Source organism: Protomyctophum bolini (assembly GCF_963924005.1).
Source record: "Protomyctophum bolini genome assembly, chromosome: 12".
NCBI classification, from domain to species: domain Eukaryota; kingdom Metazoa; phylum Chordata; class Actinopteri; order Myctophiformes; family Myctophidae; genus Protomyctophum; species Protomyctophum bolini.
The window spans coordinates 44925945-44948712 of record NC_137873.1 but is presented as its reverse complement, the minus strand read 5'-3'; the positions used below and the strand labels follow the sequence as shown (position 1 = coordinate 44948712).

General features: G+C 43.2%; 2 protein-coding genes across 2 annotated transcripts; one reads left to right on the top strand and one right to left on the bottom strand.

Annotated features, from left to right (window-relative positions):
- Positions 1-2089: 2089 nt before the first annotated feature.
- Positions 2090-12008, bottom strand: plekhj1 (pleckstrin homology domain containing, family J member 1). The gene is made up of 6 exons (XM_080777383.1): positions 11887-12008; positions 5443-5510; positions 4722-4788; positions 3954-4044; positions 3676-3739; positions 2090-3150 (listed from the first exon to the last, which is right to left on the bottom strand). Exons 1-6 carry the CDS (start codon positions 11978-11980, stop codon positions 3049-3051), a joined length of 486 nt encoding a protein of 161 aa, XP_080633509.1. The 5' UTR covers positions 11981-12008; the 3' UTR covers positions 2090-3048.
- Positions 12009-14454: 2446 nt separating this feature from the next.
- Positions 14455-22591, top strand: sf3a2 (splicing factor 3a, subunit 2). The gene is made up of 8 exons (XM_080777716.1): positions 14455-14494; positions 15510-15751; positions 18387-18433; positions 18747-18856; positions 18972-19021; positions 20030-20170; positions 20923-20991; positions 21535-22591. Exons 2-8 carry the CDS (start codon positions 15554-15556, stop codon positions 21844-21846), a joined length of 927 nt encoding a protein of 308 aa, XP_080633842.1. The 5' UTR covers positions 14455-14494; positions 15510-15553; the 3' UTR covers positions 21847-22591.
- The last annotated feature ends 177 nt before the right edge of the window (positions 22592-22768 follow it).

Sequence of the window (22768 nt, the reverse complement as noted above, 5' to 3'; positions counted from 1 at the left end):
GAATGCGTGTGTGTGAATGGGTGAATGTAATGGACCATCTATGCAAAGGTGTGTGAATGCGTGTGTGTGAATGGGTGAATGTAATGGACCATCTATGTAAAGTGCCTTGGATAAAGGCACTATATAAATATTTAGAAAATAGAAATCCATATCGGAAATCCATATCGTAGCCCATATCGTACGGCACACTATAGCACGCCGCTTTTCATCATTTTTGATGATTTGAAAAAAATGGAAAAATGGAAAAAAAACGATGGGTTATAGCCCATGTTTTTTGAAATTTTGAAAAAAAGTTAGCCTCGTTTCTCATCATTTTGGACCGTGGGCTATAGCCCATATCGTACGGCATACTATGGCACGCCGCTTTTCATCATTTTTGAGGATTTGAAAAAAATGAATGAAAGTGTTTTTTCCGCAATTTCCATTTTCGCAATTTCCATTTCCGGAATTTCCGGAATTTCTGCAATTTCCATTTCCGCAATTCCCATTTCCGCAATTTCCATTTCCGCAATTACCATTTCCGGAATTTCCATTTCCGCAATTCCCATTTCCGCAATTTCCGCAAAATTAACCATTTTCAGTTCTTTGCCAACAGACCAGACATTGCATTGTTTCATGTCTCCTTTCAGAAGGGCTTTATTTATTTATTTATTATACATATAAAAACAGATCTATAATAAGATGGCACTGGAAATGTTTATAACATGAAGTAAAAAAATACACTCGACACCTTCCATGTGCAAAAGACTTAATATCTAAAGACAACTCTGTCTTCACTCATCATTTATATTTAAAATTATGACCAACACCAGTACAACTAAATGTTTTATACAGTGAAAAATATACCCTGGGATTTATTAATTTTAGTTTTTTTTTTATCTACAATGATAATAATATTAGCTGCAATTCTTTTGTGCCTTTAAGACTGACAAAGTGTCCTATTTTTTACAACAACAATTAATTTCCTATTATAAGAGTTTTGAGACAAAGTGCAACAGCGTAGGAATACAGTAAGGTATACAGTAATGTATACAGAAAGGTACAGTAAGCAGTGAGTGAGATTCTATCAAAAAAATAATGTGTGGAAACTGTTAAATATGTACAAAAGAACACAGTTTCTTTAAACAGTATTATAAAACTACCGTTATTTATGAATTAATAAAAAACGGAGGGACTCGTCCGGCTCAAAGACGCTTCCTTTCTTTTCCTCAAAACGAGACGAGACTTCGTGGATAAAACAAAAAAGTCGTACAAATTCACTCAAAGCGTCACATTCCGATTCCATCACGTGGTCGTAAAATCGTGGGGCCGTTCACGTCATTTCCAAATGATCGGAATCGGATCGGGAGCCAAAAAAAAACATGATCGGAAAAAACATCCCCTAGTATCAATATTATATCATATCATATACCAATTATTATTGGGTATTGTTCTGTTGTGATATGGAATAAATGTTCTATGAACACATATCGGATCGGGAACAAATCGGTATATCGGCAGATACTCAAAGTCAAATGATCGGATCGGTGAGCAATAAATGGTGACGGGGTGAATCTGTGTTTGTCAAAGGTCGTCTAATGGTGACAAATAAACCGCTTTAAGGCCCATTTATTGCAGGTCCCAGAGGCTGCAGGTCTGCACAGCAGGGTTGTTTTAGTCGACTAAAACGAAGACGGAAAATGTCCGTCGACTGCCCTTTTCCACTGACGAAAACGAAATGAAAACTAACCTGTGACGACTAAAACTAAGACTAAAATATACTGGCAATTTCGTCAACAAATAAACTATAGACTAAAACGTTAGGAAGGGACTAGTGGACAACAGATCCAGTATAAGTCATTTTACACTTGGTTGCGTGCTGAAAATAGCAGATCTACAAGCGCACAACGCTGCGACGCGTTGTGAGCTTGTAGATCGGCTATTTTCAGCAAGTGAAAAAAAAAATCAGTCGGCATCAAGTCCCGCCAAAATACATCTTGTTCGACTATAAATCAACTGTAGATTTAGTCGACTAAAATCTTATGATATTTAGTCGACTGATCAACTCGACTAAAACACTAAAACATTCGAGGTGACTAAAATTAAATGAAAACCATTCAAGATACTATGACTAAAACTAAAATCTGCTGCCACAAACAACCCTGCTGTACAAACGAGCCCCCGGGGAGTTGAGGCCGAGCATTCTGGGAACCATGAGGCCTTATTTAAGGTCGTCACATTCGGGGTTAAGAAGATTTACAGCAAGTCTGACAGACAGAGAATACAATCACACAGTAGAAAACAATACAATACAAATACAGGCAACTATAGAACCAATGAAAAGGCGATGTTTGAAAACGCCACGTAACACACAGGCCTACTTACTCCAAGCAGAGGTTTTCTAATTATTATTATTATTATTACAGTAGTCGGCAGCAGTAACCGTCTGGCAAGCGTGCGACAGCTTGTTTTGACGAACATAATGGTGGCAGATTATTTTCAACGGGAATGGAAGTGGTCTTAAACCTCTCTCTTAAAGAGCTTGTAGGTCTGAAAAGTCGTTAAAATGTGGCGCAAATCTTTGAATAATATATTATTTCAGAGTGAACGTTTTTAAAACTAAGAAAATCGCTGATTTTTTCTTTTAATGACAGATGTAGTCACTATAAGACCACAAATGTCCCAAGAAACTAGCTAGCCTAGCCGCCCAGTTTGCTAGCGCTCTGGGAGAACAGAGCAGCTGAATTCTTTGTTTTGATTAGGTGGTGAACGGTGCTGGTTTAACCCACGGCTAGAAGGCCGTTTCAACCAATCAGATTGCTTCCTTCGAAACGACCTGTTGTAGAATGATATATAATTAATGTAGTATAAATGATGTTCAGCAACTACAGACTAAAGACATGTTTTCATGAAGGGGAAAAAAAAAAAGATAAAAATGTGAGAATCGGGATCTCGATTCTTGTGAAGGGAAAAAAAAGCGAGGTTCACATTTGAGCGAGAGTCGTGCAGCAGTAGAGTCTGGGGTTCATGTGGTTACATGGAGGAGGTGTCTCTGGGGGGTCCATTTGGTTACATGGAGGAGGTGTCTCTGGGGTCCATTTGGTTACAGCGTGTCTCTAGAGGTACCTGGAAGCGAGCCTCGTCAGAGATGCCGTACTGCTCCAGAGGATCCTGAGAGGACGACAGGATGGTAGATTTATAGATCTATTATAAAGTTTAGCACAGTGGTAAACTTAACCCCCTGTTGGTGCTTTAAAAGCACCATGTTATAATGTAGCTATTGAAAAATAGCAGATCTACAAGCTCAGTTATGAGCTTGTAGATCTCTACAAGCTCATAGCTATGAGCTTGTAGGTCTGAAAAATCGTTAAAATGTGGCGCAAATCTTTGGATATATGTTCTTTCAGATTGAACGTTTTTAACTCAAATCTTTGCTTCTGGAGGGGGGGGGGGGGGGGGGATTCCTGGAACAACATATTTTCAGATGGGGGTCGGCGGCCAAATACATATAATTTCTGGCGGTCCTTGACGTGAAATATTGAGCACCACCGATACAGAAACATGAGGTATTTCAGAAAACTGTCCGACTAGAGCTCACCTTTCCAGTCAGCCTGTGGATCTGTAGATCTATTATAAATAGAGCTCACCTTTCCAGTCAGCCTGTGGATCTGTAGATCTATTATAAATAGAGCTCACCTTTCCAGTCAGCCGGTGGATCTCGGTACGATAGAAGACAAGGTTTTTCCTCATGAACTCATAACTGGAAGAGAAAAGAGGACAGACAGAGAGACAGACAGACAGACAGACAGACAGACAAACTGAGACTACATTTTGAAAAACAAATAAAAACTAGACTAAAACGTTAGGAAGGGACTAGTGGACAAGAGATCCAGTGTAAGTCCTTTTACACTTGGTTGCATGCTGAAAATAGCGGATCTACAAGCCTGTAGATCCCCCCCCTCCCCTCCACAGACCTGGCTTTGATGATGGAGTGGACCCACTCTCCACACTGATCCTCGGTGTCACACTCAAACAGGTACTTCTTCTCTGCCTCGTCCAGAAACGCTGTGGGACAGACAGACAGACAGACAGACAGACAGACAGACAGACAGACAGACAGACAGACAGACAGACAGACAGACAGACAGACAGACAGACGCGGCCAGTCATTGGAGCGCGCTCATAAACGAGCATAACCAGATAAACAACGCTATACAAAGTGAATGAATTCACTCATAGTTGTCATGTCGTCTACTCTAATGCACAGAAATGCATTCCTCCATGTTCATATCAGTGCGTGCGTGTTTAAATATTGACATAGGCGTGTGTGTGCTGTGACTGTATCTGCCTCTGCAGACAGACACACAGACAGACAGACAGGTCCACAGACAGACAGACAGGTCCACAGTGTCAGTTCAATAAAGCTGTATCTCTACAATGTGATGTTGTGAGTACTGCCCAGAACGTAAACATGTTTGGTTGTGTCAACTTGTGTGTGTGTGTGTGTGTGTGTGTGTGTGTGTGTGTGTGTGTGTGTGTGTGTGTGTGTGGAGAACTACTCATTTAGAAGCATTTGTAGAATCTGGCTCGTATCAGATTAGGACACAGAGCAGCATTCAAAAGTTCTCACTTATCGACCTTTTTTTTTAAACTTAAACCAGTCATGAGGGACATAAGGTCAGCAGTGAGGATGATGAAGATGATGAAGATGATGAAGAGTGGGGATGAGGAAGGTGACTCACCGATGGAGAAGGTGTGGCTGTCCTCTCTCTCTACGCGACACTGTTCCAGCAGCAACGCTCCTATTGGCTGGAAACATCAACATCACATTTACCTAGAGCTCCTATTGGCTGGAATATGAGCATTCCCCTCTAGACCAGAAAGCACGCTGGCTGGGCCAGGCTACCCGCCCCTCTAGACCAGAAAGCACGCTGGCTGGGCCAGGCTACCCGCCCCTCTAGACCAGAAAGCACTCTGGCTGGGCCAGGCTACCCGCCCCTCTAGACCAGAAAGCACGCTGGCTGGGCCAGGCTACCCGCCCCTCTAGACCAGAAAGCACTCTGGCTGGGCCAGGCTACCCGCCCCTCTAGACCAGAAAGCACGCTGGCTGGGCCAGGCTACCCTACCCGCCCCTCTAGACCAGAAAGCACGCTGGCTGGGCCAGGCTACCCGCCCCTCTAGACCAGAAAGCACGCTGGCTGGGCCAGGCTACATAAAGGTTGAGCTGTAGGGTTCTCACTCTTACTCACTCAACTTCAGCGATCTACACAACGATACAAAGCTACAAATATGTCACCACACAGCTTTGTAATCTTTTGTATCTGCCGCGTGTGTGAACCCCCCCCCCCCCCCCCCCCCCCCCGTCAGACAGACAGACAGACAGACAGACAGACAGACAGACAGACAGACAGAAAGACAGACAGACAGACAGACAGACAGACAGACAGACAGACAGACGGGTACCTCTTCCTCATCGGTGCGGAAGTAGAACAGGAAGTTGACCACCAGTTTCACCAGCCTCTTCTTAACCACTGTGACCAACATGAGACACACAGTTAGTTAGTGTTGTAGTTTAACTATACTACTATAATACTATTATAGTATACTATACATAGTACAGTATATATAAATATGTACAGTATAGTTAGTATAGTACCTAATGAGCTATTTTGTACAAAATGTTAAAATGGAATGTTTGAAAAATAAATGAAGGTCATAAGTAATGTACGGTTTGCAGAACATGCCATGTGAACATGTAACCAACATGTGCCACTGTACATCATGCCATGTTCACATCACTGTATTCCACAAAATGGCTGCATATACACGTTCTGTAGCAATTGTACAACTATTACACCACAATTACTAAAATGGCCAAATGTTCACTGATGTCCACATCAAGTAGTATACTTTACTTTACATAGAATATTTGATTTCTTAACATTTTGGACCAAAACAGCCAATTTTTGCATCTTGGTTCCCACTCTTTCCAGTTATACCAACATGATAACAAACTGTTTTCCGATTATGTCAGTAAAAAGAATCAAGTTGAAAAAAAAACAACGCTTGTTTATCGATTTGTAACTCTGTGAGCGTACCAAAAGGAACCAAATGGACCCTCCCCAGAGGGTCCATTTGGTTCCATGTGTACCATGGTACATGTTTCTGTGTAGGCTCTCAGAGTTACATAGATAGAAAGATATATTAATCCCATATCAACATTCATACAGATTTCTCAGTGAAATAACTAAAGAGTCATCATCATGAATAATAGAATGTACAACTTACAACTTTATAAGATGTTAAACAATCCTAAGTGTACATTATAATATAATCACACCATGTGTGAAGTGAGGGGCGCTAATAAAGTCTAACTCATGTTGATTATAGGTGATGTAAAACAAACGGTGCAAACAAACATTAAACGCCGTTAACAATAAAGAGACAATATGACGTAATGAGGGACATTATGACGTACATTTTCCCTTGTCTGAATGGAGTTTACAAAACAAACATTGAACTGAAAACAAACATTAAACCTGTACATAGGAGGGGCGGGGCTAGCGCCGCTCAATAATGGATGGAAGAATGGCGTACAAGTTTATAAGAGGTTAAAACATCCTAAGAGTATATTATAATATAAAGGATGGAAGCATGGTGCAAGTACAAGTTCATAAGACATTATAACATCCTAAGTGTATTGTAATACTAAAGGATGGAATAAGACATTACAACATCCTAAGTGTATTAGTAATACTAAAGGATGGAATAAGACATTATAACATCCTAAGTGTATTAGTAATACTAAAGGATGGAATAAGACATTATAACATCCTAAGTGTATTAGTAATACTAAAGGATGGAATAAGACATTACAACATCCTAAGTGTATTAGTAATAATAAAGGATGGAATAAGACATTATAACATCCTAAGTGTATTAGTAATACTAAAGGATGGAATAAGACATTATAACATCCTAAGTGTATTAGTAATAATAAAGGATGGAATAAGACATTATAACATCCTAAGTGTATTATAATACTAAAGGATGGAATAAGACATTATAACATCCTAAGTGTATTATAATACTAAAGGATGGAATAAGACATTATAACATCCTAAGTGTATTAGTAATAATAAAGGATGGAATAAGACATTATAACATCCTAAGTGTATTAGTAATAATAAAGGATGGAATAAGACATTATAACATCCTAAGTGTATTATAATACTATAAATATAAATATAAATAATACGCCCCCTTTCCAAGATGGCGGCTGCGTTTGTTTGTGCTGGAGTTTGAGGCTTTAAAACTACTAATATCACGGTTGAATCTGCCACCCACCGTATGCTTTTTGGTGTATTATGTCAACAACCTGATCTGGAGCAGTCTGGAAGAGCTTTTTACCGGATTAATCACCAGATATACAGCGTATGATCATTTGAGTGCACCAGAGGCACACTACTATGCCGAGGGCTGGTGCAGGAGGGTCGGTGTGCCCTCGCACTACACCGGAGGTATACAGGTCTGATGATGGGAAAGTAGTGGTGGAGGATGAACTCCTTAACTTCATTGTCATAAAAATGAGAACTTTGACACAAGATGAAATTGTCTTGCTAACCTGTAACAACTTCTCGGCTGAATGGATTGAAGAGTCCAAACGGATTCTGTTTGAAATGTGCAAGACCACTATACGCAATATCAAGCACAAAGGACCACAGAAAGACTCAAATAATGTAAAAGACTGCATGAAAGTGCTGAATGAGTGCGGGGAAGACATCCCCAGGTTTGTCTCACACCATCTGGACCAGCTTCCACCTGTTGGATTTGGCAGCATTGATGCCTCAGCACTGCTCAGTAGAGTAAACCAGCTGAGCTGGGAACTAACCCGGGTAAAGGAGACCTTGGAGGCCCAGTCTGGTGTAAATGAGAACCTGGGGGAGGCTGCAGCGACCATGGACCGTAGGCTGACAGCGATGGAAAAACTCTGCGGACCCTCCGGCCGGACACCCAGAGCGGGGGAAGCACCAGTGGTGAGGCCCCGCGGATCCTCTGATCGGGCCCACGGGGCCAGTGGTACAGCAGCGGCAGTGACAGACCCCCGTGGACCCTCTGGCCCCGCCCGTGGGGCTGGTGGAGCCTCAGTGACGGTGACGGAGCTCCGTGGATCCTCTAGCCGGGCCCATGGGGCTGGCAAGATGCCAACGACCCGGGAAAGGGGGGAATTGGACCTGGCAACGCCCGACCGCCAGTCACGGGATGAGACCCTGAGCCCCTCACAGTCCCCAGCATGGACCACAGTCGTCAAGACGGGGAGGAGTAAGCAGTCCAACACCGGCACTGTACGTCCCAAACAGGCGCAGAGGAGGAAAATAGGAGTAGTAGGTACGGGCACCGAGAGCAACATCACAGCAGTTACAACCAAGCTGGTGAGTGTGTTCGCTACCAGATTTACCCCTGGCCTTGAGGCTGACACCCTAAGTACCTATCTATCTGACAGTTTAGGCACGCCTGTAACATGTCGCAAGATAGACTCACTTCAGAGCAGGTATAGCTCCTTCCACATAACTGCGGAATGTGAAGACATAGCAGTCATGTTTGACCCCAAACTCTGGCCAGCTGGCGTATATGTACGTCGGTACTTTGAGCCACGCAGACCCAGAGACAGCAATGATGGCACAGCCCTCAGATCTGGAGGGGAGAAAGACCTACAGCTCCTAAAGAACCTGATCGCCCATGCATCTCCACTCGGGAGCCAAAGCCTGCTTCAGGAAACTGATGGACCATTATGAACTTGCGTGTTGTCTCATATAATGCCCGAGGGTTGCGTGTGGGACACGGCGAGGCAGACAAATCACGCCGTGTCGTTGTTGACGAACTACTACTGAATTGTGACGTTCTATGTTTGCAAGAGACATTCCTGGCCAGACAGGACCTGGAAGGACTCAGCTCTGTTCATGTTGATTTCCATGGTGCTGGTGAGTCCACAACGGATCTCAGTACAAAAATAGTCCGGGGTAGAATACCAGGTGGAGTGGCAATCTTATGGAACAAAAGATATGACAATCTTGTAAATGTGGTTAGAATGGATGTTGATTGGGCCATCGGCATTGAATTTAACTGCAGTGACAAAAAGTTTATAATCCTAAATGTCTATACTCCCTATGAATGCACTTTAAATGAAGATGAGTATCTGAATAGATTGGCATGTATCATGTCTTTTATTCATGACAACGCGTCCACCTGCATCTATGTAGTCGGTGATCTGAATGCAGACATATCAGATGCCAATGCATTATTTGGTAACCATCTTCTCCAGTTCTGTACTGAGTATGGCTTGATCCTCTCTAGCAAGGAACTTTTACCCTCTGATAGCTACACTTATATCAGCGAGGCTTGGCATACAACCTCATGGCTCGATCACTGTATAAGTACTGTAGATGCACATGACTCTTTACAGTCCATGCATATCAACTATGACTTGGCTACTACTGACCATATTCCTCTCTCCATGTTGATCAATGTTGGTAATCTACCTCTGCTATCTCCAGTAGAGGGCAGCAAGAAGCCAGGGAAACTAGATTGGACCAAGGCCACCAAACACCAGTTGGAAATGTATCAAAGCCAAACTAATGCTCTGCTAGATAACATCAAACTCCCTAAGGATGCAATTTTGTGTCACGACTTAAATTGTAAAAATCCACACCATAGCATTGATCTGTGCACAATGTATGAACATATTGTGGAGTCTCTTTTAACTGCCAGCAAGCCTTTATATAAACATAGGGCAAATGGTGGCCTTGCCAGGCCAGGTTGGAATACATATGTAGCAGAACTGCATGCTGATGCTAGTAGGGCTTTCAAAGTATGGGCTGAATCAGGCAAAAATAAGTCTGGTCACCTGTTTGAACGAAAAAAGCAGACTAACGCTAACTTTAAATATGCACTCCGTTTCATTAAGAGACAGGAAAATACAATGCGGGCTGATGCACTTGCAAAGAAACTACAAAATAATAGTTCTACTGATTTCTGGAAAGAAATCAGAACTATTAATAACTGTAAAACATCTCTACCGTCAAGTGTCGATGATGCAAGTGGCCCGGAGGACATATGTAATCTGTGGCAGAAAAAATTCTCTGATTTATTTAACTGTATTCCAAGTAACCCTTTCCAAGTTGGCACAGTCGATGCAGATGAGGAGGTGGTTATCACAACACAAGAAATACATGAAGCTGTCCTGAAATTAGTTAACAATAAGGCCTGTGGTCTGGATAACATTGCTGCCGAACACTTGAAATATGCCAGCAGGAAACTGCATATTTTACTTGCCATTTGTTTTACTGGGTTTTTAGTTCATGGATCACTACCAAAATCCATTTTATCTGTAATTCTAGTGCCCGTCATTAAGGACAAGGTGGGTAAGCTGAATAGCTCTGAGAACTACAGGCCAATAGCTCTAGCCAGCATCTTATCTAAGGTACTGGAAAGAGTTCTCCTCAGTAGGCTGGAGCAGTATTTACTGACAGCTGATAATCAGTTTGGTTTCAAACAGAAACATGGCACTGACATGTGTATCTTTGCGCTCAAGGAGATATTGGACAAATATGCAAGTCAAAACACCACGGTATTTACATGTTTTATTGATGCTTCTAAAGCCTTTGACAGAGTCAATCATTGTAAACTTTTTAACAAATTATGTTTGCGAGGGGCCCCTAGATGTATAATAAGGATTCTGGTTTACTGGTATGCACACCAGACCATGCTGGTTAAATGGGGTAACTCCATTTCCGCTCCTTTCCATGTGACCAATGGGGTAAGGCAAGGCAGCATTTTATCTCCTTTCCTTTTTAATGTTTTTATGGACGATTTATCTGTACAGTTGAATGCATGTAAAACAGGGTGTATCATTGGTGACTGTTTCATCAACCACCTCATGTTTGCAGATGACTTGGTGGTTCTATGCCCATACAGTGCTGGTCTCCAGCAGTTACTAAAAGTGTGCTCACAGTACGGCCTCGACTTTGATGTGAAGTACAACGCTAAAAAGAGCATAACTCTGATTGTGAGAAGTAAGGAAGACAGTAAGCTGGTATTTCCTGATTTCTACCTGTCTGGAATGGCATTAAAAGAATGCAAAGAGACCAAATATCTGGGTCATTTTATAACAAATGACCTATCTGATGATAGAGATATATTTAGAGAGCGGCGTAAACTGTATGCCCAAGCCAACACACTCATACGCAAGTTTAATTTCTGCTCTGCTCCTGTGAAAATATCACTTTTTAAAGCTTATTGTACTCCGCTGTACACTGCCCACTTGTGGCGACACTACAAAAAGGGCAGCCTGCAAAAAATGACAGTGGCATATAATGACTGCATGAGACTGCTGCTCAAAGCCCCAAGATGCTGTAGTGCCAGTCAAATGTTTGTTGAAATAAATGTACCCACTTGCCCTGCTGTGCTACGAAACCTGATGTACAGATGTATGTGCAGGTTAACAGACTCTGAGAACAGCATCATTGCATCACTCTCTAACCCGGCTAAGAGCTCTGTCAGACTATCATCTAAGCTGTGGAGCCACTGGCGTTCTAGCCTGTATGTACAGAGATAAGTCCCCCCTGTTTGCTTGTTTATGCTTTGTTTATTTTATTTATAGTTTGTTTACTTTTGTGTTTTTATGTTTTATGTGTTCTGCCCTATGGACCCCCCTGTGAGTGTCTTGAATAAAGTTTGAATTGAATTGAATTGAAATAAAGGATGGAATAAGACATTATAACATCCTAAGTGTATTATAATACTAAAGGATGGAATAAGACATTATAACATCCTAAGTGTATGGTAATACTAAAGGATGGAATAAGACATTATAACATCCTAAGTGTTAAACTATAATTGGATGTTTACCGTCTCCTTTCTTGGGTCCCTTCATCCCGAGCTCCGCTGCTCTCTCTGAGGGCTGTCGGCTTAGATGGACCAGCTCCTTCTCGTTGAACCTCATCTCCTCTTCCTTCAGTTCTCCTCCTTCTCCTCCTTCTCCTCCTCCTCCTCCTCTTCCTCCTCCTCCTCCTTCTCCTCCTCTTCCTCCTCTTCGATGAGGATGATGGACTGGTTGGTTAACTGACTGACTGACGCAGTAATTAACTGACGACAACACACCTTTCCTCCCTTCCTTCCTTCCTACCTAAGCTAGCAGCCTACCTGCACCATCTGGGCAGCAGCAGCAGCCACCAGTACAGCACAACCCTTGATGATCCCAGGCCAGAACGTTCATCAGAGTGTGGTTCCTGTGGTTCTGTAGGTGATCAAACGATCAGAGTGTGGTTCTTGTGGTTCTGTAGGTGATCAGATGGATGGATGGACGGGTCGGGTCGGATCATGTGAAGAACATGGAGGTTTTGTAGACAGTATGAAACTTGTACAACAAACAGGACTACTCTCCCCTGTGGCTGAAACAGACACTCCTTTCCTTTTCACAGGCAGGCAGGCACAGGCTGCTCCGGTTTCTACGAGGGTTGTTGCCATGTTTTCGGAATGAAATAAGCAAACCATGTCTAGGAAAAACAAGCCCAGAAGAAGCAACTTTAATTGGCCACATGATTGATTGATTGATTGATTGATTGATTGATTGATTGATTGATTGATTGAAAATGGTATTAACAGATTGTAGAATGGATACAGTCCAAGGGAGGTACAGGTCAATGTGTCTAGAGGGTTAAAACCAGAACAAAAGCACTTACAATTAAAATACTTATTTCCATCAGGGTCCTCCATTTTCAACTCATCAACAGAGACAACGTGATCACTTTATTAACCTACGAGAACAGCTAGTGCCCGTCGGAGGGCGATCGATCAGGCCAGGTGTGATCAATTCATTGGCTAATAAAGGGTGAGGTCACGCAACAGCTCCATATATGGAGATCTATCTAGGGTTGATCTGTATTTGGGCCCAGTGTCCGGAGCTGAGGGGGGCGAGGGGCCGAGGGCCAATATATTTACACACTCAGTCGTAGCAAAAAAATGCCGATCTACAAGCTCACAACGCGTCGCAGTGTGACGCGTTTTGAGCTTGTGTATAGATCAGCTATTTTTGCTATATTTGAATTGAAAACTTCAATAATGTTTTGCTATTTTTGAATTGGAATCCTGAAAAGTATAACCTTTTCATTGAATTTTCAAATGCATTTAGTTATGTTAACTTTATGAACAAAAAGACAATAACATGTTAATTAGTCATTTAATACTAAGTCATGAAGTAATTAAAGCAGGTTTGGAATTGTAAACAGCTGCAATCAACACTATATCAGTATTCTGATATTAACATGCAGGCCGCATTAAGTGAAGGTGGGGGTCGCATGTGGCCCCCGGGGCCCCCAGTTGCCCAGCCCTGGTCCAGAGCCGAGGGGGGGGGGCCCTGGTCCAGAGACTCCAGAGCCCGGGCGGGCCCTGGTCCAGAGCCCAGGCGGGCCCTGGTCCAGAGGGCTTTGTGCTGTTTCTGGACAACCGGCTATCCGACGGACACGACACCGGGCATCGAGGGGGTGGAACGCGTGTGGAATTAGAATCGGTGGGACGAACATACGGTTCTGGAGTTGCGTGGATTACAGACGCATACACATTATTATTATTATTATTATTATTATACACACAGAGACATAATGCATTTATTGATTGATTGATTGATTGAATATTTTATTAGTGCCTAACAGTAAAAGAAATCAAGAAAACCTATGGTCTGTTTCCATTAGGGTCCGAGTCCACATGCATCGGTTGTTACAAAAAATAATAATAATCTTGAAGAAAATGCGAAAAATGTGGAATATTGTGAAACATTTATACAAAATAATTTATTTACAAAATAAAATCTGGACATGATAATGTTTGAGAAGCTTCAAGCTCTGGTTTAATTAAACAACATTTAGGGAGGAAAAAAGACCCAAAATAATACTTTAGAGAGACCTACTCCCCAAAAAACGAAATCCAAAAAAACAATATGACCAAATTCGCTTTTAATAAGCAGACATGGCAACAGTGGTTTCTGGTACGGCAACGTGTGGAGGACAATCTGAACTCACCGGGGTTTGGGTTTGTCTACCTGGAGGAAGAAAGGCTGCTTCTGATTGGCTGTTTACTGTCCAAGGGCTCATATCCGGTTTAAAGCCCGCCCACCGAATTCGGTACACATACATGAGAGCACCCGGGCCGTTTCCGTATCCGCCCAGGACTGGATATACGAACTACAAAGCCAAATCGATCCCAGGAATCATTTACCTTCACTTAAAATAAATAAATAACAAAAATACATCCAGTTTAATTTAAAAAATAAATACATAAATATATACATTTTAAATATATATAAAAAAACTAACTATATTTATTTTATTTGATAAAATAAGAAAATAAATATTTCCGAAATGTAACGACTTGGTGTGTCAATAAAGTTATACAAAGGCGACTCTGTCTGCGCATGCGCACTGCACACACTGTGTATAAACGTGAGCAGGACGTGTAGTCGGTGAGTGGTTTATTTATGTTAAAGTTTTAAACTTTTTAAAGTGTAACGTGTGTTTATTTATTGTGTCTAGACGTGTCTCTGAGCTCTACGTCTCCTAGGGGACAGAAGAGCAGAGAGGGGGTCCGCGGACCACCTTAATGTGAAGCTTTTAGCCGCGGTTAGCTTAGCCTGTAGCTAACACTGGTGGTGGGTGGTTCATTCACAACAGTTAGCTTAGCATGTAGCTAACAGTGGTTCATTCACAACAAAGCCCGATAATAGAATGGAACATTGTTTATTTTATTATTAGTGGTTCCCAGAGTGTGGGTCCGGCCGTCCGGGGACCCCCGAGGGGTCCTTGAGGGAGTTCCAGGGGGTCCCCAGCTAAATGATAGTTAGGAACCTAATGGACCCTTATCATGGGTCTGTAACTGTTTTATGATGAATTCCTGATCTGTTCTTTGACTTATTATATAGAAGTGTCTATTTGTACGTCTCTAAATGTTTTGATGAATTGAACATTAAGGTGGACCCTCTTGTAAACAAGTGTAATGCTTTATTGGGTCGTCCACTCACAGTTAACAGTCTTTTTTTTTTTTGATTGATTGATTGAAATATGTATTAACAGTTTGCAGAATTACAGTACATTTCAAGCACAAACTCAATACAAAGACTGTTAACTTTGAGTGGACGACCCAATTAAGCATTACACTTGTTTACAACAGGGTCCACCATGTTCAATTAATCAAAACATTTAGAGACGTACAAATAGACACTTCTATGTAGTTAAAGAACAGAACAGGAATTCATCATAAAGGAGGTAAAAAGGGAAAAGAAACATATACAGTGAGGGGGAATAGGGTGGGAGGGGGATTAAGATTTTACGGGGGCCAGTTTCGAATTGCAGCCATCCGTAGGTGCCCTTTGAGAGCGGTTTTGAAGAAGTTTGGGAAACCAAACCACTGCTGTAGGTTAGTAGCGTGCGTGTGTGCGTGCGGGTCGCTAACCCTCATCTGACAATGTGTCGTTGTTTCAGGGACTTCCTCTTCAGGGACCTCCTCTTCCTCCTCTTCATCAGAGATGGACTTCCAACACCGCGCTGGCGGGAAGACGGGCAGCGGGGGCGTGGCCTCGGCCTCGGAGAGCAACCGCGACCGGCGGGAGCGGCTCCGGCAGCTGGCCCTGGAGACCATCGACATCAACAAGGACCCCTACTTCATGAAGAACCACCTGGGCTCCTACGAGTGTAAACTGTGTCTGACGCTGCACAACAACGAGGTAAGGACCCCTACTGAAGAACCACCTGGGCTCCTACGAGTGTAAACTGTGTCTGACGCTGCACAACAATGAGGTAAGGACCCCTACTGAAGAACCACCTGGGCTCCTACGAGTGTAAGCTGTGTCTGACGCTGCACAACAACGAGGTAAGGACCCCTAATGAAGAACCACCTGGGCTCCTACGAGTGTAAACTGTGTCTGACGCTGCACAACAACGAGGTAAGGACCCCTAATGAAGAACCACCTGGGCTCCTACGAGTGTAAACTGTGTCTGACGCTGCACAACAATGAGGTAAGGACCCCTACTGAAGAACCACCTGGGCTCCTACGAGTGTAAACTGTGTCTGACGCTGCACAACAACGAGGTAAGGACCCCTACTTCACTTCATGAAGAACCACCTGGGCTCCTACGAGTGTAAACTGTGTCTGACGCTGCACAACAATGAGGTAAGGACCCCTAAGAACCACCTGGGCTCCTACGAGTGTAAACTGTGTCTGACGCTGCACAACAACGAGGTAAGGACCCCTACTGAAGAACCACCTGGGCTCCTACGAGTGTAAGCTGTGTCTGACGCTGCACAACAACGAGGTAAGGACCCCTAATGAAGAACCACCTGGGCTCCTACGAGTGTAAACTGTGTCTGACGCTGCACAACAACGAGGTAAGGACCCCTAAGAACCACCTGGGCTCCTACGAGTGTAAGCTGTGTCTGACGCTGCACAACAATGAGGTAAGGACCCCTAATGAAGAACCACCTGGGCTCCTACGAGTGTAAACTGTGTCTGACGCTGCACAACAATGAGGTAAGGACCCCTAATGAAGAACCACCTGGGCTCCTACGAGTGTAAGCTGTGTCTGACGCTGCACAACAATGAGGTAAGGACCCCTACTGAAGAACCACCACCTGGGCTCCTACGAGTGTAAACTGTGTCTGACGCTGCACAACAATGAGGTAAGGACCCCTAATGAAGAACCACCTGGGCTCCTACGAGTGTAAACTGTCTGACGCTGCACAACAATGAGGTAAGGACCCCTAATGAAGAACCACCACCGTCCACCTGGGCTCCTACGAGTGTAAACTGTGTCTGACGCTGCACAACAATGAGGTAAGGACCCCTACTGAAGAACCACCTGGGCTCCTACGAGTGTAAACTGTGTCTGACGCTGCACAACAATGAGGTAAGGACCCCTACTGAAGAACCACCTGGGCTCCTACGAGTGTAAGCTGTGTCTGACGCTGCACAACAATGAGGTACAAAAACAAAGATAGATCTTTGTTTTAACCCATTTTGGACCTGAGATCAGATTCTACAAAAAAATATTCTACATCCTGACAGTTTTCTGAAAAAGCTATGTTTCTATGTCAGTCGTTCGTCGGACAGAATGTGTTAAACCATTTTGAACTGAAGTCGATTTAAAAAAAAATAAGGGCTTCTAAATCCTAACGTTTTTCTGAAAAACCTGTGTTTCTATGTCAGTTTCTATGTCAGCGGTGCTCAACCCTTTTCATGTCAAGGACCCCCAGAATTATCTCTATTGGGCCACGGACCCCCCATCTCAAAATATGTTAAAAATGTTCGCTCTGAAATATATATTCAAAGATTTGCGGCCCCTTTTTCACGACTTTTCAAAAATAGCAGATCTACAAGCTCATAGCGCGCCACTCGGTGGTGTGATATGAGCTTGTAGATCTGCTATTTTTCAATAGCTAAATTATAACATAATGTTTAAAACACCAAAAGGGGTTCCCGTCCAAAATGGGTTAAACATTTAAATAAATCACACCCGTGTGAAGTGAGTGGTGCAACTCTGTGTGGGGGTTCCCCGGGGGGTGGGGGTGGGGGGGAGTTCCAGAGCCCGCAGGAACTCGCCCAGGGGGCCGGGCCGGTTCCGGCAAGCCACCCCGCGTCCGAAACGGTTGAGAAATGACAGAGTTACCGTGTGGCCGTCCCTCTACTGTACTGTACTGTACTGGCACACCCAAAATCATCATATATATATACAGTTAATATGTGCGTGTGTGTGTGTGTGTGTGTGTGTGTGTTGCGCACAGGTGGTGAAAAACAACCATGCTGTTTTCGTGCTCATACCCAGCCAGGCACCCAAACACACAGCTCTGTAAGGGAGTGGACTTTGCACCACTCAAAAAGCAGATGTACAAGCTCGCAGCGCAGCAGAAGGTGACGCGCGGTGGGCTTGTATATCTGCTATTTTCTGAGACGGATGCTTTCCCAGTTCTAATGGGCAGCAGTGTGACCGCATATGTTTATGTTTATCCAACTTCAGCATGATTTGATCACAGGTTTCAAAAGACAGGTTAAAAAAACACTGAATTATTTTGCCGATCACAAATATAAAACATAAATATGCAATTTAGCCTATCTAAAAATCCAAAATGGTGTAAAACTCAAATCTAAAATCCATTATCATTTAAAAATGATGTGGAGTTTGTAGATCGGCCCTTTGTGGCTCAGACTCATGTTGTAGGATCATCATTGTTTGTATAATTCAGGTATGCACAGGGCAGCGATGTCTCTGCAATCTAAAATGTCCTGTCCTGTCCTGTTCCCCTCTCCTTTTCAGGGCGTCTATTTAAACTAAATGTCCTGTTTTCTCCTCTCCTCTGTGTTCCAGGGCAGCTACTTGGCTCACACGCAGGGAAAGAAACATCAGACCAACTTGTAAGTCCTACGTTTTGAGCTTTTCTCTGAATATAATATCGATTAACCTGTAGGACTGTGTGTCTGACCTGTAGACTGTGTGTCTGACCTGTAGACGGTGTGTCTGACCTGTAGACTGTGTGTCTGACCTGTAGACTGTGTGTCTGACCTGTAGACTGTGTCTCTGACCTGTAGACTGTGTGTCTGACCTGTAGATGTAATATTTATGTATATTCATATTTCATATTCTGTGACTGCTTTCAGAGTAATATTTCTGTATATTAATATTTTCTCCCCAGAGTAATATTTCTGTATATTAATATTTTCTCCCCAGAGCAAGGAGGGCAGCCAAGGAGGCGAAGGAGGCTCCTGCCCAGCCCGCTCCGGAGAAGGTCAAGGTCGAGGTGAAGAAGTTCGTGAAGATCGGCCGACCGGGATACAAAGGTAACCGAGGTCAAAGCCACAGAGCTGCAATGGGCCTCAAAAAGTTCCATTTTGAGAAGTTCCATCTTAACTCCTAAATAACTGAAACCTCTCTCTCTCTCTCTCTCCTCCTCAGTGACCAAACAGAGGGACTCCGAGACCGGCCAACAGTCTCTACTGTTCCAGGTTAGTAGGTTTAGTTTAGTTAGTTTATTTATCTCCGTCATTTACAGTACAGTACATTTCAGAATGAGGGTTTACAGAATTACAGTTTGACTGAAAAGGTTTGGGCTGAAGCTTATTATGCCCACCTTATTAACCCATTCTGACCGGGCACCCATTTTGGTGTTAGCATCATGTTATGCTTTACCTATTGAAAAATAGCAGATCTACAAGCTCATATCGCGCCACCGAGTGGCGCGATACGAGCTTGTAGGTCTGCTATTTTTCAAATAATAAAAGGGAAAAAAAGGAACAGAAAAAAACAAAAACAGGAACAATAGTGCTGTGCTTCTTATATACCAGTGATGAACAGAAAATACATATTTAGCTTACCGTATATGCCTTGTACTATAGTTACGCCCACATAGATTTAGCTTTTTTTTTAAAGCGTGCTTTTATATATTGAAGTGGTTGCTTCAAATATAGTGTGTATTATTGTTTACTTTTACTGCATATGTGTTTGTATATTTAGGTTTGAAGTGGTTACTTCAAATAATTTCAGTTTCAGGATTCAGGATTATTTTCAGATTGAAGCGTTTGAATTGTTCAAACTCACAATATGTTCAGAAGCATCTTCCATCAAATACAATAATAATAATATGTTCAGAAGCATCTTCCATCAAATACAATAATAATAATATGTTCAGAAGCATCTTCCATCAAATCCTAATGGTCTGGCCCTTTTGGTGTTTTAAACATTATGTTATACTTTAGCTATTGAAAAATAGCAGATCTACAAGCTCGTAGCACGTCACCGAGTGGCGCGCTATGAGCTTGTAGGTCTGCTATTTTAGAAAAACCGTGAAAATGCGGCACAATTCTTTGGATTTATATTCTTTCAGAGCGAACATTTTTAACTCAAGTCTTGACATGAAATATTGAGAACCACTGATACAGAAACATGAAGTATTTCTGAAAACCCCTCTCCTCTCCTCTCCTCTCCTCTCCTCTCCTCTCCTCTCCTCTCCTCAGATCGACTACCCAGAGATAGCGGAGAACATCGGGCCTCGCCACCGCTTCATGTCGGCCTACGAGCAGCGCATTGAGCCTCCCGACCGCCGATGGCAGTACCTGCTGCTGGCCGCCGAACCCTACGAGACCATCGCCTTCAAGGTACGCTTCATATAACACCTTCTATACCAGACCATTGCCATTCCACAGAAGTGAACCTTTTTCAAGCCTGTTTTCTCAACTCGCTGTTTCTCTGCAAGACATTATATTACTCTATAAGCCATATCTCCACAACCGGTTGGTCAAACTGAACAACCGATATGTCAATTTGAAGCTACGATTCCCTGCTTTCATATATGACGACAGTTTGGTCACAAATAGCCTTTCGGTGGTTAGGTGACCACCGAACTACAACATGACGTCACTGAGCCGCGGTGGTTTGCAAACCACCGCCACCGCTCCAGCCCTTCTCTCTGTTTTTACTCACCACCGCTCAACGTTATTTCAGCTCCAGTGGTCACCTCACCACCGGAGCGGTGGTCACCTCACCACCGAAAAACCAGACTATGAATAGGCCTTTAGTCATATTTGTATCTCCTGTTTTTGTATCTCCTATTTGTAGCCTCATGGCTACAAGCTCATAGCGCGCCACTGAGTGGCGCGCTACGAGCTTGTAGGTCTGCTATTTTTGAAAAATCGAAGAACGACTGACATAGAAACAGCTTTTTCAGAAAACTGTCAGGATGTAGAAGAACATTTTTTGAATCTGACCTCAGGTCAGAATGGGTTACGTAACTTACATCGTGATAATATTGTGTATCGTGATGCTGCTTGAGAAAGTTAAATATATTCTGGTTCTGTTCCTCCAGGTTTAAATATATCCTGACGGTTCTGGTTCTGTTCTGTTCCTCCAGGTTCCCAGCAGAGAAATCGATAAAGCAGAGAATCGTTTTTGGACTCACTGGAACAAAGAGACCAAACAGGTACCCAATAATAACATATTTTTTCCCCACGATTTTGTAACCCATTTTTCACCCCTGTGTCAATTATCTAATGTGATCCTGGGCTCTACACACCCTCCACCAACCTAGTCCCCATATATGGGGGACAAGGGGAGAGCAACCTAGTCCCCATATATGGTGGACAAGGGGAGAGCAACCTAGTCCCCATATATGGGGGACAAGGGGAGAGCAACCTAGTCCCCATATATGGGGGACAAGGGGAGACCAACCTAGTCCCCATATATGGGGGACAAGGGGAGAGCAACGGACTTCCTTCATGCCTGAGTGTCCAAGTTGCTCCTTTACACCTGACAGGGGGGGGAGTTTCCCTGGTTGGCTATTTTCAGCAAGTGTAAAATCAGCCATTTCGACGGCATCAAGGCTCCGCCAAAAAAAACACATCAGACTAAATCACCCGTAGATTTAGTCTACTAAAATCGTATGATATTTAGTCGACTAAAACTAGACTAAACTAAACTAAACGATTAAAAAACCCTCTAAATATCTGTTGTTTTTCTCCTTCAGTTCTTCCTACAGTTCCACTTCAAGATGGAGAAGGCGGGGGGCGGGGGAGGAGGCCCCCCCCAGAACAGCGGCGGCCCCCCTCCTCAGATGGGGGTGAAGAGACCCCCACCCCTCATGGGGGGAGGAGGAGGGCCCCCCCGGCCGCCCAACGAGCCCATGCCCCCTCCCCCTCCCGGTGGCGGGATGCCCCCGTTGCCCCCCGGTGCCCCGGGCGGAGGAGGGGGGCAGATGCCCCCTCCTCAGATGCCCCCCCAGCTGCCCCCCATGCCCATGAGACCCCCGCCCCCCGACGGACTGCACCATAATCACTGATCTGTAGTTATTGATGACGTTGTGATTGTTGATTGACTGATTGGTTGATCGGTCCATTGGCCTGATTCTACCATGTCTTTTAAATCATGACATCTTTCCTAAAAAAAGAAAAAAAAAACCCTACATTTCTATATCGGTGGTTCTCAAACTATTTCATGTCGAGGAAAAATTATATGTAATTGTTGGAGTTTCAAGATTTTTCAGAAAATAGCAGATCTGGAAGCTCGTAGCGCGGCACTGTAGGTCTGCTATTTTTGAAAGATCGTGAAAATGCGGCACAATGCTTTGAATTTATATTCAGAACGTTTTTAACTCAAATCTCTGCTTCTGAGGGGTCCCTGGAACTGTTTTCAGATGGGGGTCGGCGGCCAATTACAGATCATTTTTGGGTTCCTTGACATGAAAATGTTTGAGAACCACTGATACAGAAACATGAGGTATTTCAGAAAACTGTCAGGATTTAGAAGACATATATTTCTTTAATTTCGACGTCGGTCCTAATATTTTTGTTAAACCAGTTGTCTCCATATCCAGTGGACTTCTCTTTGTTTTTACCGCTCATATTGTTTTATGTAAGTCTATTAGCGCGGCCTCTGTGATAAAACCAACAACCAACAAAACCAATTCAGATATTCCCGTTTTTGTATAAAATATGAACATTGTGGATCATGATCAGTGTGTCATCCGATCCATCTTTGAATATTCATTTTTTTTTGTTTTTGTAATTAAAATGTGAAGAAATGTTTCATGGGTTGTTTTCCGGTGTTGTTTTCGTCGACTAAAACTATGTTCGTTAGTTAGTTTCATTTATTGTCCACGTGTGGAAATTCGTCTTCGGTCTCAAACAGTAAAAAACAAACGGCTACAACAACAGCAACAACACTTAACACAATTATTTGGCGAAAGATGTTCGTCGACTGCC

Excerpts from the sequence above, each read along its gene's own strand:
- plekhj1 (XM_080777383.1), bottom strand. The coding sequence starts at position 11,980 with ATGAGGTTCAACGAGAAGGAGCTGGTCCATCTAAGCCGACAGCCCTCA. Across the intron at positions 5,511-11,886 it reads GGGACCCAAGAAAGGAGACG|TGGTTAAGAAGAGGCTGGTG; the intron begins GTAAACATCCAA and ends TGTTGGTCACAG. Across the intron at positions 3,740-3,953 it reads CACTCCATCATCAAAGCCAG|TTATGAGTTCATGAGGAAAA; the intron begins GTCTGTGGAGGG and ends TTTCTCTTCCAG.
- sf3a2 (XM_080777716.1), top strand. The coding sequence starts at position 15,554 with ATGGACTTCCAACACCGCGCTGGCGGGAAGACGGGCAGCGGGGGCGTG. Across the intron at positions 19,022-20,029 it reads AACAGTCTCTACTGTTCCAG|ATCGACTACCCAGAGATAGC; the intron begins GTTAGTAGGTTT and ends TCCTCTCCTCAG. Across the intron at positions 20,171-20,922 it reads ACGAGACCATCGCCTTCAAG|GTTCCCAGCAGAGAAATCGA; the intron begins GTACGCTTCATA and ends CTGTTCCTCCAG.